At 38.8% G+C, this 13,691-nt stretch overlaps 1 protein-coding gene across 1 annotated transcript in view; it reads left to right on the top strand.

The window, feature by feature from the left end:
- The window catches only part of FBN2 (fibrillin 2), a 247,610-nt gene that overhangs the window by 224,113 nt on the left and 9,806 nt on the right, over positions 1–13,691 (top strand). Inside the window, exons 56-62 of the mRNA XM_032851970.1 lie at positions 4,812–4,937; positions 6,494–6,700; positions 7,754–7,879; positions 9,424–9,546; positions 10,780–10,896; positions 11,717–11,845; positions 13,551–13,670. Coding sequence (XP_032707861.1) covers positions 4,812–4,937; positions 6,494–6,700; positions 7,754–7,879; positions 9,424–9,546; positions 10,780–10,896; positions 11,717–11,845; positions 13,551–13,670 — 948 coding nt within the window. The remainder of the gene's footprint in view (positions 1–4,811; positions 4,938–6,493; positions 6,701–7,753; positions 7,880–9,423; positions 9,547–10,779; positions 10,897–11,716; positions 11,846–13,550; positions 13,671–13,691) is intronic.

The following is a 13,691-nucleotide window of genomic DNA, read 5'->3' as shown; positions in this document are numbered from 1 at the left end:
TGGTTGTGCTATTTGTGTATATTTTATTCACTGGTGTTCTTAGATCCCACATAGGAATGAAATCATATGGTATTTGTCTCTCTCAGTCTGACTTATTTCACTTAGCATAAAAACATCTAGATCCCTACATATTGTCTCAGATGGCACGCCCTCATCCTTTTTATGACTGCGTAATATTCTGTTGTGTGTATGTCCTACATCTTCCTTCATTATCCATTTGTCTATCAGTGAACGCTCAGGTTGCTTCTGTATCTTGGCTATCATAACTAATGCTTCAGTAAACAAAGGAGTGCACATATCTTTACAAATTAGTGTTTGCATTTTCTTTGGGTAAATACCCAGTAGTGGAATTACTGGCTCACAGAGTCTTTCTATTTTTAATTTTTTTTGAGGAACCTCCATACTGTTTTCCACAGTAGCTGTACGAGTTTGTATTCCCACCAACTGTGTTTGAGGATTCCTGTTTTTCCCACATCCTTGCCAACAGTTGTTATTTCTTGACTTTTTGAGTTTAGCCATTCTGACTGGAGTAAAATGATACCTCATTGTTGTTGTGATTTGCATTTCCCTGATGATTAGTGATGTTGAACATCTTTTGATTTGTCTGTTGCCCATGTGTATGTCTTCTTTGGGAAAGTATGAACTCAGTTCCTCTGAGTGTTAGTCACTGTTCTTTTGGTGTTCAGTGGTATAAGTTATTTATATATTTTGAATAGTTACCCCTTATCAGATACAACAGATGAAATTTGATTCTGCAGTATACTATGCCCAGTAATTATTTTTAAGTAAATTTTTTAAATAAATAAATGAATAGGAAAACCTAATAAATAGAAAAATTTTACTCAGATCATTAAATTTTAATGAAAATGTTGACAATACTATTGGTTATTCATTTTGAAATGAGTAAAATTTATTTCAAAATGAAGTTTGATATATCAGTGAGGGGATGGAAGGCTTTGCTTTTAAGATAATGGAATTTTAAAAAAAAAATGTTCCCTCACTCCATCTCCTGAAGATTTAGAAATACAGCTGAGGAGGGAAGAGTGTTATTTATTTAAATGAAGAATGGTCCAAATACAGACTCTGAAGAATATCTTTCAAATATTATAAAATCTCAATCAAAAACACTTAAGAGGCTCAGTGACATATTCTTCCTTAGACTTTAACAGAATACAGATACCCTTCAAAGCAACTGCCCCAAGTTAAAAGTTCATCCAGCAGTCTTTGAGTAGAAGACTGGGAATACAGGTGAGTGAGAGAAACATTAATGTTTCTGTAGAAGCCTAGTTCCACACTGAGTGTGAAGAGGGAAAACAGTTGACATGCTAAGAACTTTACTTAGAGCCACAGTGACGTCCTAAATTACCAAGAAACTTGGTATGTACTATTGGTGGGAACATAAACTGCTAAGGCCACTAGGTATGGATTTTGGGTTTCCTCAAGAAATTAAATATAGAACCACCATATAACCCAGCATTCCCACTTCTGGGTATATACCCAAAGGAGAAAAGCATTATCTTAAAAATATACCTGAACTCTATTGTAGCATTATTGGCAATAGCCAAGGTATGGAAACATCCTAAGTGTGTATCAGTGCATGAACGGACAAGAAAACATACACACACACACACACACACACACACACACACACACACACACACAGGATTCAGGGAATCCTGTCATTTGTGAGAATATATTAATAAACCCAAAGGGCAATATGCAAAGTGAAATAAGCCAAAGAAAGACATGGTATCACTTATATGTGGAATCTAAAAAGATAAAAATAAACACATTGAACTCAGAGAAATAATGGAGAAAAATATTTGCCAGGGGCTTCAGGGGACGGTGGGGTGTGAGGGGGAAAGGGAGAGGCTGGTAAAAGTATACAAACTTACCTGTATAAGATGAATAAGATCTAAGGATCTAATGTGTGATGTGGCAACTATAGCTGATAACACTGTACTATGTAAGAACAGAACTTAAATATTTTCACACAGAAAAAGGGCAAATATGTGAGGTAATGGGTGCACTAAATCACTCGAGAGACGAATCCTTTAACATTATCCCTCAATAAATCTGGAAATAAGAACAAAATAGGAATCAGAGTGCTGAGGGGGAAAAAAGAAAAAGAAATTTGTCCTGAAGGGGAACACAGTTGAGGTGCTAGATTTAGTGGTATACGACATTATTAAAAGATATAGTTTGGTACGCCTGGGTGGCTCAGTTGGTTAAGCCACTGCCTTCGGCTCAGGTCATGATCCCAGGGTCCTGGAATCGAGTCCCACATCGGGCTCCTTGCTCAGCAGGGAGCCTGCTTCTCTCTCTGCCTCTGCTTGCCGCTCTGCCTGCTTGTGCTCTCTCTCTCTCTCTGACAAATAAATAAATAAAATCTTTAAAAATAAATAAATAAAAGAGATAGTTTTTTTAAGATGGAAGTTATGAGAAAATGTGTGTTGAGAGAATAACTCATTAAAAAGGGAGAACTGTGAACTCTTGGAAGGCAATCCAGAGTACAAGTGCAAAGACTGACCTTTGAGAAAAAACAGAAAATCTTTAACTGTTGAAAAAGACAAGAGGTGGAAAGTGAGGGCCACACAGGTGGTTGGTAGTGGAGAGATGGAGGAGTTCTTATCTCTGTGTGCAGTAGTCATTGTACAAGGCGGGAGCATGGTGGACATATGAAGAAATACAGTAAGGTTGTCAAGGGAGTATTAGTTCCCATTTGAGATTTGAATCATGTGTTAAAGTGAGACCTGTTCTGTTCGTGGGTTTGTCCCCAGCCTGTCATGCTGCATAGACAGAGCTAAGTGCATGAAGACAAGAGCGGTGAACAATACCATGGTCTCTTATTGGCAGACATGATGTGATTGAGAAATTTTCAAAGGATGAAACACAGAATGCTAGAAATCAGAATTTCATAGGTGGTGCAACATCACACCAAGATATGCCCTAGTGAAATTACAAATGTCAACAGCAGAAAAAAGAAAAGAAAAAGGTTACCAGAAGAGACTTCTGTTGGCTTTAGGCAACTGGGCAGAAAAGGAGAATGCCTACAAGGTAGGAAGAAGATCAAGACACTTTCTTCAGGTTCTCACACTAATTCTCATGCCAATGGTAGCAGAGAAAATGTAATCTAAAATTATGATACCTATCTAGCAATCTTTCAAGTTATACACCATCAGACATGGAGCAACTCCTTCAGAATGTCCAACAAGAGCCCTTCTTAAAATAATTCAGACAATGAAAATACAATCAAAGTAAAGAGAAAAAACAGATTTCCTGCAAATGAACAGTAACACTGGGTAAAAGGAAACAATATTTTTCCTAAGATTCTAAGGAAAAATAATTTTGAACTGAAATTCTATACTCAGTCTAGTAAGAAAATAAAAAAGACATTATCAGAATCATATTCTAGAGTATTTACCACCCACATACCATCTGTGAAAGGATTACCAAACTAGATACTCCAATATTTTTTATTAATCCAAAAGGATGGAGTACTATGCATGAAGCAATGGTAAGCCAAGGAACCAGGAAACCTCATGATTTGGTTTACAAAGATATGGATGGCACATTAAAGAAAATATCTAACAAACCAAAATTTCTAGATCCCAGCAGTGTGGCAGGTGGCACCAGGAGAGAGCAGAAGGAACTCATGCCAGAGACATGTGAAACTGGTTCTTGTTGAAACCGATAGGAAAGTATTCATTACAGATACCTATTGAAGCTTTTCATGGTTATCACTGAAAAGACAGAAAGAAGATTATAATTTCCAGACATGAGATGGAGACAAGAGGAAGGCATAGAAATCTAGACTATTGTAAGAAATCCTGAGGGAGGGAGGGCAGGAGCATGGTAGATATAAAACAAAATAAAATGACAGGTAAGAATTCAAACACATCAGCAGTCACAATAGAGAAGAATAAACTGCTACTTAAAAGGTGGACATACTTTTTAAAACTCCTTTAAATCCACTTCGGTGCTTTTTCTAAGAAAGGTACCAAGTCAAAAGGTGACATAGATTGACAATAAAGGGATGGAACAAAACACTGAGGGCAAATACTGATAAAAAGAAAGCACAAGCAAAATAAATATCAACAAATTACAGATTAAAAATTAAGTATAAAGATGAAAGCATTTTATCAAAAAATCTCATTATCGTGAGCTCCTTTATGTTCATAATAACAGAGCTTCAAAAAAAAAAAAAAAAGCCCCAAGCAGAATTTTACAGAATATCAAATACAGTAAGGACAAAAGAGATTTTAATAAAGAAGTTTTGCTCTAATTTATCACCAACCAAAAGAGCATTACTACCTAAATTCCTTTCCTCGCTAGTGGCTCTCATATACCACACTGCTCCCGTGATTTCACTCAAAGTTAGTCTGGAAGCTTACTCTTCATCCCTGCCTGTGTGGCTTTAGCCCTACTCTCTACCCATCCCTAACACCTCCCACTGCTCTGCTCCCAGCCTCTCTCTCCTGTCACAGGGTGTCCTGGCACCCTCTTCCCCATAGTTCTTTTCCACCTAGTCTGGTATCAAAGGGCAAAGTCTAGGTCTTGTGGAGGCCAATTTTCATCAAACACCATCCCACCAACACCACCAACACAAAGGAAAACACTTTGTTAAGAAAGAATCCACCTAGAAGGATGAAGTTAAAAATAAACCCATATTCATATAGGATTGGCTTTTTATCCCATCATATTAGTATTTTAGTGAGGAAATTTTAAATAAAAGATAACCCACTCAAGGATAATTTGAAAAGAGTAATTTTATAATCTTCTCATTATTCACCCTATTTGTTTTCCCAAAGATGAAAATGAATGCAGGACCAAGCCGGGAATTTGTGAAAATGGGCGCTGTGTTAACACTATCGGGAGCTACAGATGTGAGTGTAATGAAGGATTTCAGTCAAGTTCCTCAGGCACGGAATGCCTTGGTAAGTGACACCTGAGTGTATTTTACCTGGTAAATAAAACATTTTTTTTATGATGTCATCACAGAAGAGCTCTACGTACGTATTCTTGCCTGTTAAAAAAATCCCCCAATCTGAGTAATCCATATACTTCTTCTTAAAGGTACACATCTATCAAAATGACGTATTTCTGTGCATGTGCATTGTATGCACACCTATGCGTAATATAAATAGCCATCTTAAATAAAGTCTTTCCAAAATTAAGATTAATTAAGCTCTATGGAAAATGTGACTTTAGTAAAACTTACATCAGGAGATGATTTAATTCCAAAAGAAAATATTTGCTATGTGAGGTAAGCTTTGCTGCATTAGTAATATTAAAGCAAATGCCACACTTCAAAAATGCAGTGAAGGTCAATTTTTATTTTATGATGCAGAGAAAATGTTTTACAAAATATTTTCCTGTGGAAAATATAAATTTCAGACATTATGTTGTATTTTAATTGCTAAAATGCATACATTATAAACCATTTCACCTAATTATGAGCAGGTGTAAAAGTATGGAGTAGTAAAATGTAAGGCAAAATGAGCACTCATCACTTGATCTGATAGAAAAACAGCATGTTTTAGCCATATCAGATATTTTTCCAAATGATGTCACTGCACTGAATCCTAGGAAATTGTTAGTCAAGAAAATAAATTTTGTTTACTGATGTCTTCAATCCAGACCCTTACTTTACCCACCAATCTTTCTGGCAATAGAAGAGATAGCCTACCTACTGCAATGTACTGCTCTGTTCCTATTATTAAGGTTTCACTAGGATGGTTCATTAAACCATATTAAAGATTTATTTGCCTATTTACATAAGATAACTTCCTTTATTTATACTAAAAAAAATCTGCTTATTCCAAATACTCTTTTAGATGTAGAAAAGATGAGATTGGATTGAAAACGTACCAAGATTGTAACATCATCCAGGATTTACTTTTCAAAAACAAATCCTGATACTCATTTGCTTATTTAAAGGGAAATAATTTGGGATGCCTTGGTGGCTTAGTCAGTTAAGCATCTACCTTTGGCTTATGTCATGATCCCAGGGTCCTGGGAGCCAGTCCCACATTAGGCTCCCTACTCAGCAGGGAGCCTGCTTCTCCCTCTGCCCGTTGCTCCCCCTGCTTATGATCTTGCTCTCTCTCTCTCTCCCCAAACAAATAAAGTCTCTAAAAATAAATAAAGGAAATAATTTCATTTCATTTTTCTTTTGTTTGTGTTCTACAGGAATGGTAGTTTACTATCCGTTAGTTGTGGATGGGTTGAAGAAAAATAAATCAATTCCCTAAGCATATTATCACTTTTTATCAGATTTAATAAACTATAGTAAAAGAACACACAGTGGACTCCTTCTCCAGCAGCTCTGTAATTGTGAAGCCATCTGAAGTAGGGCAGCTGTTCACAGAGAACAGTACTTATCTTTGAGAAAGTTTGTGCCAGGAAGAAAAACACTGGCTGACCTATTGTGTTTGAAGAGGAGGGTGGGTGTTCCGTGTCACTGACGCTCACTCCCCACATGTGATTTCAGACAACCGACAGGGACTCTGCTTCGCAGAGGTGCTGCAGACCATGTGCCAGATGGCATCCAGCAGCCGCAACCTCGTCACAAAGTCCGAGTGCTGCTGTGATGGGGGGCGAGGCTGGGGTCACCAGTGTGAGCTTTGCCCGCTTCCTGGAACAGCCCAGTACAAAAAGATCTGTCCTCACGGCCCAGGATACACCACCGACGGAAGAGGTGAGGAGCTGAGGGAACGTCCCGCACCTTGTCGATGCAGTTAACAGTAACTGATTCATTGGAAGGAAAAGTGAAAAATCGATAAAATGGCTAAAATATTTGTATGCATGTGTGTTTGTATATGCTTTTTGCTAATGATTAAGAGACTTCAAAGGAAGTAATCTTCATACTGAATCTAAGAGCAGAACTTACTAGGAAACAGAAGCCTGAAGCTTAGGTAACAGTAAGTAATTTTCTTGAGATCACATGTTTTCTAAGGGATGGACCCAGAAGTGGAACACATCTGCCTGACCCCAAAGGCCATGTCTGTAACCCCCAAACTCTACTTGCTTTATTTAAATAGGTGTTGCTTATTTGAGTGTGCACAAGGACACAGTCTGCAACATATTTACAAACCAAACCTCATAATCTGTTAGTGGTTTCCAGTTTTGTTTTGTTTTTTTTCTCCCTGAGACTACTCCTCATTGAAGTTTATACCTAAAGGCTCTAACTTTGGAGATAATTCTAACCTCTGACCCATTATTCCCCTTTGTTTCTTTTTCTTTTTTTTTTTTTAAACAACCACCTGAGAGACTGTCCTGAAAAGATAACCATTTTCTCCTACAACTGTACAAGCTATTGGCCCTGGGCCCAGTTACTCTGCTCATGAAACCCTTTCTTGAGAGTTTAATCCAAGTGTGGATATGAGGTCCAGGAGTGGGAAATCACCACAAATCCCAGATTAATTGGACTTCAGAGAGGTAGCTTTCTACGCCACGCCAAAACAGTTCATACTTAGATTGCAAAATGAGTAGACTGAAGCTGGGCTCTCAACAGAGCCTCATTTATAGACCTACCTCTTCCAATCCCTCCCGAATATTCTTTCTTCCCATTCATGTTGCTGAAGTGATGAGGAGGTACCCGAGCGCTGTTGTGAATGTTATTTGCTAGTTATTTCATGTCAGTCCCTTTGTTTCTCTTAGGTTCTCACCAGTTTCATCCTTGCATGTATAATAACTGTCTGTGTGTGTGTGTGTGTGTGTGTGTGTGTGTGTATTTTTTCCCCACACACAGATATTGATGAATGTAAGGTGATGCCAAACCTCTGTGCCAATGGTCAGTGCATCAATACCATGGGATCATTCCGATGCTTCTGCAAGGTCGGCTACACAACAGACCTCAGCGGCACCTCGTGTGTAGGTACGTCTGGGGGTGGCCAACTGCTGTTTCCTAGAGCCACTGCTGGCCCCGCGGTAGGTTTACCATGGAACACCGCAATGTTCCTTATGCAGTCATGCCATTCCTTTCAGGAGTGTGGTTCCTGGTATCACAGTAATTGTCCTTGCCCAGTAAACTGCGACACAGAACTGTTCAGTTCATCAGGAAGTGTTCAGTCACGGAGTGTAAAACTACAAAATCTGCTTCACCATTTTATATTTTAATTTAAAATTAAAAGTGCACCTTTGTTTGTCAGTCTCTTGATGAAAGAAGAGGGCTCCTGACAGTGAGCCTGTGTGTGAGTCTATGTAGGGAGAGCGCTTTTGTGCTTATTCCTCATTGCTGGGTTTTTGCATAAAATACACGAATGAAGCTTCCTGTAAAATTTGCAGTTGCAAAGCAGTGTCAGGACAGAATCCTTCTACATTTTTCACAATATTTTTTCTAATTTAACTTCTGACACCCACACTATTCTGTACCAGTTGAGGGCAGGGGGTGGAGAGCTTGCTTCTAATGGGTCTTTCCAAAGCATTTGACTTAGTTTTCACTGAAGAAAAAGAAGTCTCTTCTCCTCCATATTAATCAACTTGCATGATAGTCCATTAAAGTACCTATTTTAATAACAAACACACCTGGCATGAAAAGGTTCAGATAAACCAAACTGGCCCTTTGTAAGCATTTGACTCACTTGGTTGGGCATGAGAGTCCTTGAGAACAGGCTAGCATCAAGAGCTTCTGGCGTGCTGGGGGCATCCATCAGTGTCCTTCACGAGGAAATGGAGATTATTTGCTGTCCATCAGTCCTAGCAGAGCATGCAAGGGAGGACGATTTGGGAGGGTTGTTTTGACTCAGGATGTGAGCAGAGTGTGTAGAATCTACAAGGCACTGTGCTGTGTGCTGGGGCTCTGCTATCTGTGGGCTAAAAGAAAAGAGGGAGACGTTACTGAACCCTGCAAGGAGAAAGCTATGCACCGAGGGCTGCTTTGAAAGGCGCCGTGACCTCTGATCCAGTGACTTGGAGCCTGAGCCATCTTGCAGGGTGAGTGGAACGAAGTAAGGACCAGACAGAAGACAGAGGGCAAGAGACCCTGATGACTGTGTGTGTGCAGTGGAGCTGCTGGGCCAGGAGCAGCAAGGGCCTGACTGAGGGGCGGTGAGCCTGTGGGACCCCACGGTGCTTGGCATGTCAGTTCACAGTTTAAGAGGATGTCTTCCAGATTCATATGTAAGGAGAAGCTCTTAAGAAAATGATTCTTGTGGTGTAAACCAGAGTACATAAGGCTAAAGAATGCAGTGGGGTTTTTTGCCCCTGGACGTTACATGTATCCAGGAATCATACATTGATCTACAAAGTAAACCCGTATGTTACTTTCAAGATAACTGCTGTGCATCATTTTCCCCTGGCTGTTTTTCCATTTTAAGTTGAAGCCGAAAGGAAAAAGATAAAGTAGGAATATGGAGAGAGGAAAGAAGCCAGTGGTTGCTTGAAACTAAGAATTGTAATCTTGATCTCACTTTCATTTAGATCTCGATGAATGTTCCCAGTCCCCAAAACCATGCAACTTCATCTGCAAAAACACTGAAGGGAGTTACCAGTGCTCCTGTCCTCGGGGCTACGTCCTGCAAGAGGACGGAAAGACCTGCAAAGGTGAGGGACACGTCTCCACCATTCCCGACCCTCTTGTCTCCCTCCTTAACACATCCAAAGTCAGCTAAGGAGCTTTTCTGGCTGCATGGCCTTCATTAAGGAACATCTTCCCAGTGACCATTTGATTACTCACAGAAAATTCTACCAGAGGACCCAGGTAGGAGGCAGGGAGAATTAAAGCCCAAATCACAGCTGTTTCCTTCTTATCTAGCAGACCACACAAAATGATAATTAAATGAACTTATATAAAACAAAAAAATGTTAGGGAGGGAAGAGATTGAAACAAATAAATAAGATTTCCTTTGCTGCTTATCTAAGATTTTATTTCCTCTCATCTATCTTTATTACTTGACTGCAGAAGATTGAAAATGAATGGGTGAATTTCATTTTTTTGCACAGGTAGTATTAAAAGTAATTATCAAACTAAAGTAGACAGTGATGATAGCTCCCGCGCAAGACTCATACATTCGGTTTTATTGTAAACCTCTCCTGTATGGAATAAATGGATTGAGGAAATTCCTGTCTAGCTAAATGTTTGAAATACAGGTTATTCTTAAGAAGATGTAGTTTTATTTCCAAGGAATACCAAATAATAATAATAATAATTATTATTATTATTATTATAGTAAGCAGTACTGTTCTCTTAGATCTTCGTGAACCGCTGTGAGTCAGTTTAATTTTGCATGTTATGAGTGTAGACAATGCATGTTTATTAAGCTTTAAAATAATGAGTGTTATAGTTTCTACATTTATTTAAATATATTCTCCCATATTAAGTTCTAATCTCACCAGAATTACATTTCGAGTTTTCTGTTAGTATAGTCCAAATATAAATTCCATTTATTACTAGAATCACAGATGCCATGTTTTTGCTTCCTCTGGTGTTTATGATGCAGTGTTCACTTGGAGCCTAAGAGCCTGACTCAGTGCTTGTTTTCAGACCTTCATCAGTTTCCAGCTTCTGTTTTATTTTTATTTAACCCACCCCCGCAACTGTTCTCACAGTGAATACCCTAAGGTTCTAATTCTTGCATTTAGTGCACAGTGAAGTACTGGCTGGTCACTTATTCCGCTACTCGCCCTATGCATTATGGGAGTCTTGTGATGCTTCCAGCAGAACTCTACACGAAATACCCCCAAACAGAACATGTCCACATCCTGTGGCTTCCTGAGAGGGAAGGCAGGGCCAGGTAACTCTGCACTTCTTTTTCACTGGCCTCTCTTTCACCTCAGACCTTGATGAATGTCAGACCAAACAGCACAACTGCCAGTTCCTCTGTGTCAACACACTGGGAGGTTTTACCTGCAAATGCCCGCCTGGTTTCACACAGCACCATACGGCCTGTATTGGTAAGACACACTGCATGTGGGAAGTTTTGCTAATTGTGGGTAGATGCATAAGAAGTGTACTTAAAATGGTAGACTATTGAATGGCTCCATACTCCATTTAGAACTGCTAGGTCATGATTACTGGTCTAGAAATAATATAGGTGTTTTTCAGAAGAATAGTACCCAAAGGCAAAAATACATGAAGTTCAAGCTTATTTACGATCCAAGCACATAGACGGTAGGTATATTCCAAACAGGACCTTCAGGTTGCATTCTAAATATAACCATGTATTTTCAGACTAAATATAAATAAACGTTCATTGTGATTTAGAACACGCTAATGAACATGGTGGGTTATTTTATGTTAGAAGACACACATATTTTTTTTTAAAGATTCTATTTATTTATTTGATAGCAATCACAAGTAGGCAGAGAGGCAGGCAGAGAGAGACAGGGAAGCAGGCTCCCCGTGGAGCAGAGAGCCTGATGCGGGGCTTGATCCCAGGACTCTGGGATCATGACCTGAGCTGAAGGCAGAGGCTTTAACCCACAGAGCCACCCAGGCACCCCAGGACACACATATGTTAAGAGAGTTTCAGTCTGCATTGTCAAAAACCCAAGTCCTCAGTTGACCCAAGATATGCTCTAATTTCACCTCTCTTGAAATACTTTTTTTCTTTGCCACTTTGCCTCTAACCTGAGAGTGAATCCTGGCATAGATTTCCCTCAGGTTTTCACATCTTGAACTTAGGTTTTCATGCCTCACTTTGCATTTCGTGTAGTGAAATCTGAGTCATATAATGATTGGGAAGCTTGACACTCCTCCTTCCTGCTTTGCTAGACAACAATGAATGTGGGTCTCAGCCTTCACTTTGTGGAGCAAAGGGAATCTGTCAAAACACGCCTGGAAGTTTCAGCTGTGAATGCCAAAGAGGGTTCTCTCTCGATGCCACTGGACTAAACTGTGAAGGTGAGTTTATCTGCTAAAAAATCCTTAAACACAGCAAACTATTTTCTTTTAACTTGCAAGCCACCAAATGAGAAATGAGATCATCTCAAAAAGAAAAAGGTATTTAACAAAGTAGAACTCAGCAACTGATTTTTGTTCATACGTTTTCATATATCATTTTGGGGGTAAAGGAAAACTGTAATGTGATAGAACAAAAATTCTATATGAACTGGCTGTTAAAGTAACTGGAGTCTTTGCCTAATTACTGACCAAAAAAAAAAAAAAAAAAAAAGCTGGAAAGGAATTCTGTAGCTAGTAATTCTGTACAGTAGTGTACAGGTACATCAGAAAGACATGGACTTTTTTCCATGATAACTAAATGTGTGACAGTTAAGTGTAAGAAAAGAAACCGTTATCAAAGAGAACTGTAAAATCTATGACAGCTCTGGGGAAAGTGATCGCTGTTTCCATTTCATTTGTTCTGAAACTCCTCCTGTTCACTCTCTTCTCCAAAAATGGGCATTTTCTGTCGAGCCGCCCACCCTCACAATAGGTGCTTCCTGTAAAGTCAAAGAAACATTAAACTGGGAATAAAATAAGAATCTGTCTATACTCAACACAATACTCTACTGTCCTCCAACATTTCCACTGCAAGGGCTAATATAGTAGAACTGGTATCTTTTACAAAACACCCATGCCAGAAATTATAAGACTCTGTACATTCCCTTATGTTTGTATAAACTATTGCAATTTAAGTCCTTAATTGATTTTAATGCCCCTTTATTATTCTTTGGGATTTATGATTCTGGATTCTAGAAATATATTCAGGGTTTTTAATATACTCTTTATAAGAACTAGAAGACATGTATAAATCTAATCTGTAGCCAAGAAAAGTTCAGTTTTAAAGATTTCCATTTTAACATTTTATATTTGAAGTCCTCGTAACTTCTAAAGTATTCTGAACATACAGCTGCTTGCCACGTGTAAGTTCAGCCTGTGACCATCCACATAAGATACCATTTATTAATTAGCCATATAAATTTGTTATATACACATCAAACATGCCAATTTTATTTCACTCTTTATGAGTAGATTTCAAAGTCTCAGTTGTCATTCCAAAAGAGTACGCATGTGCGGACAAAGAAATTTTTCCATATGTTGTAATAATACCACATCATATCTAAAAATAATATATTTAAATACTTAAATTTTTCATCTAATTAATGTCAAATGGTAATAAAATTTTTTGCATGCAAAACAATTATACTTTTTAGATATCTCTGTAGTGCTTATATCCTCCCAAACATGAAGATATTTATTGAGACTTATTTACTTACTTACTTACTTATTTTAGAGCATGAGTGGGTCATCGACTCTCGGTTTTGGCTTAGGTTGTTACCTCAGGGTCATGAGATCGAGCCCTACATCGGACTCTACGCTCAGCGGGAAGTCCGCTTGAGATTCTGTCTCCCTCTCTCTCTACCCTTTCCCACCCCTCTCAAATAAATAAATCTTTAAAAAAAAAAAAAAGAAGAAGGTGGGTTCTTAGATCCATTCTTTGTATCGCGGGCTAATAACCATGTGACTTGGAAAAACTGACAGTCTCTCTGTGTGTCTTGTTTATCAGTTCTCCTGATAATAGTTAACGCAGGTTGTGTTTGGAGGGCATTTAAGAACAGTAGAGGAAGGGGGGTGCATAAGTATCTTGCCGGGATTGTTTTTGCAGATGTGGATGAATGTGATGGAAACCATAGGTGCCAACATGGCTGCCAGAACATCCTGGGAGGCTACAGGTGTGGCTGTCCTCAAGGGTATATTCAGCATTACCAGTGGAATCAGTGTGTTGGTGAGTTCTCACTTGTTACAT

The sequence above is a fragment of the Lontra canadensis genome, unplaced genomic scaffold (genome assembly GCF_010015895.1).
Source record: "Lontra canadensis isolate GAN:19392208 unplaced genomic scaffold, GSC_riverotter_1.0 scaffold5, whole genome shotgun sequence".
Lineage (NCBI taxonomy): Eukaryota > Metazoa > Chordata > Mammalia > Carnivora > Mustelidae > Lontra > Lontra canadensis.
This window is presented reverse-complemented; position numbering and strand designations above follow the sequence as displayed.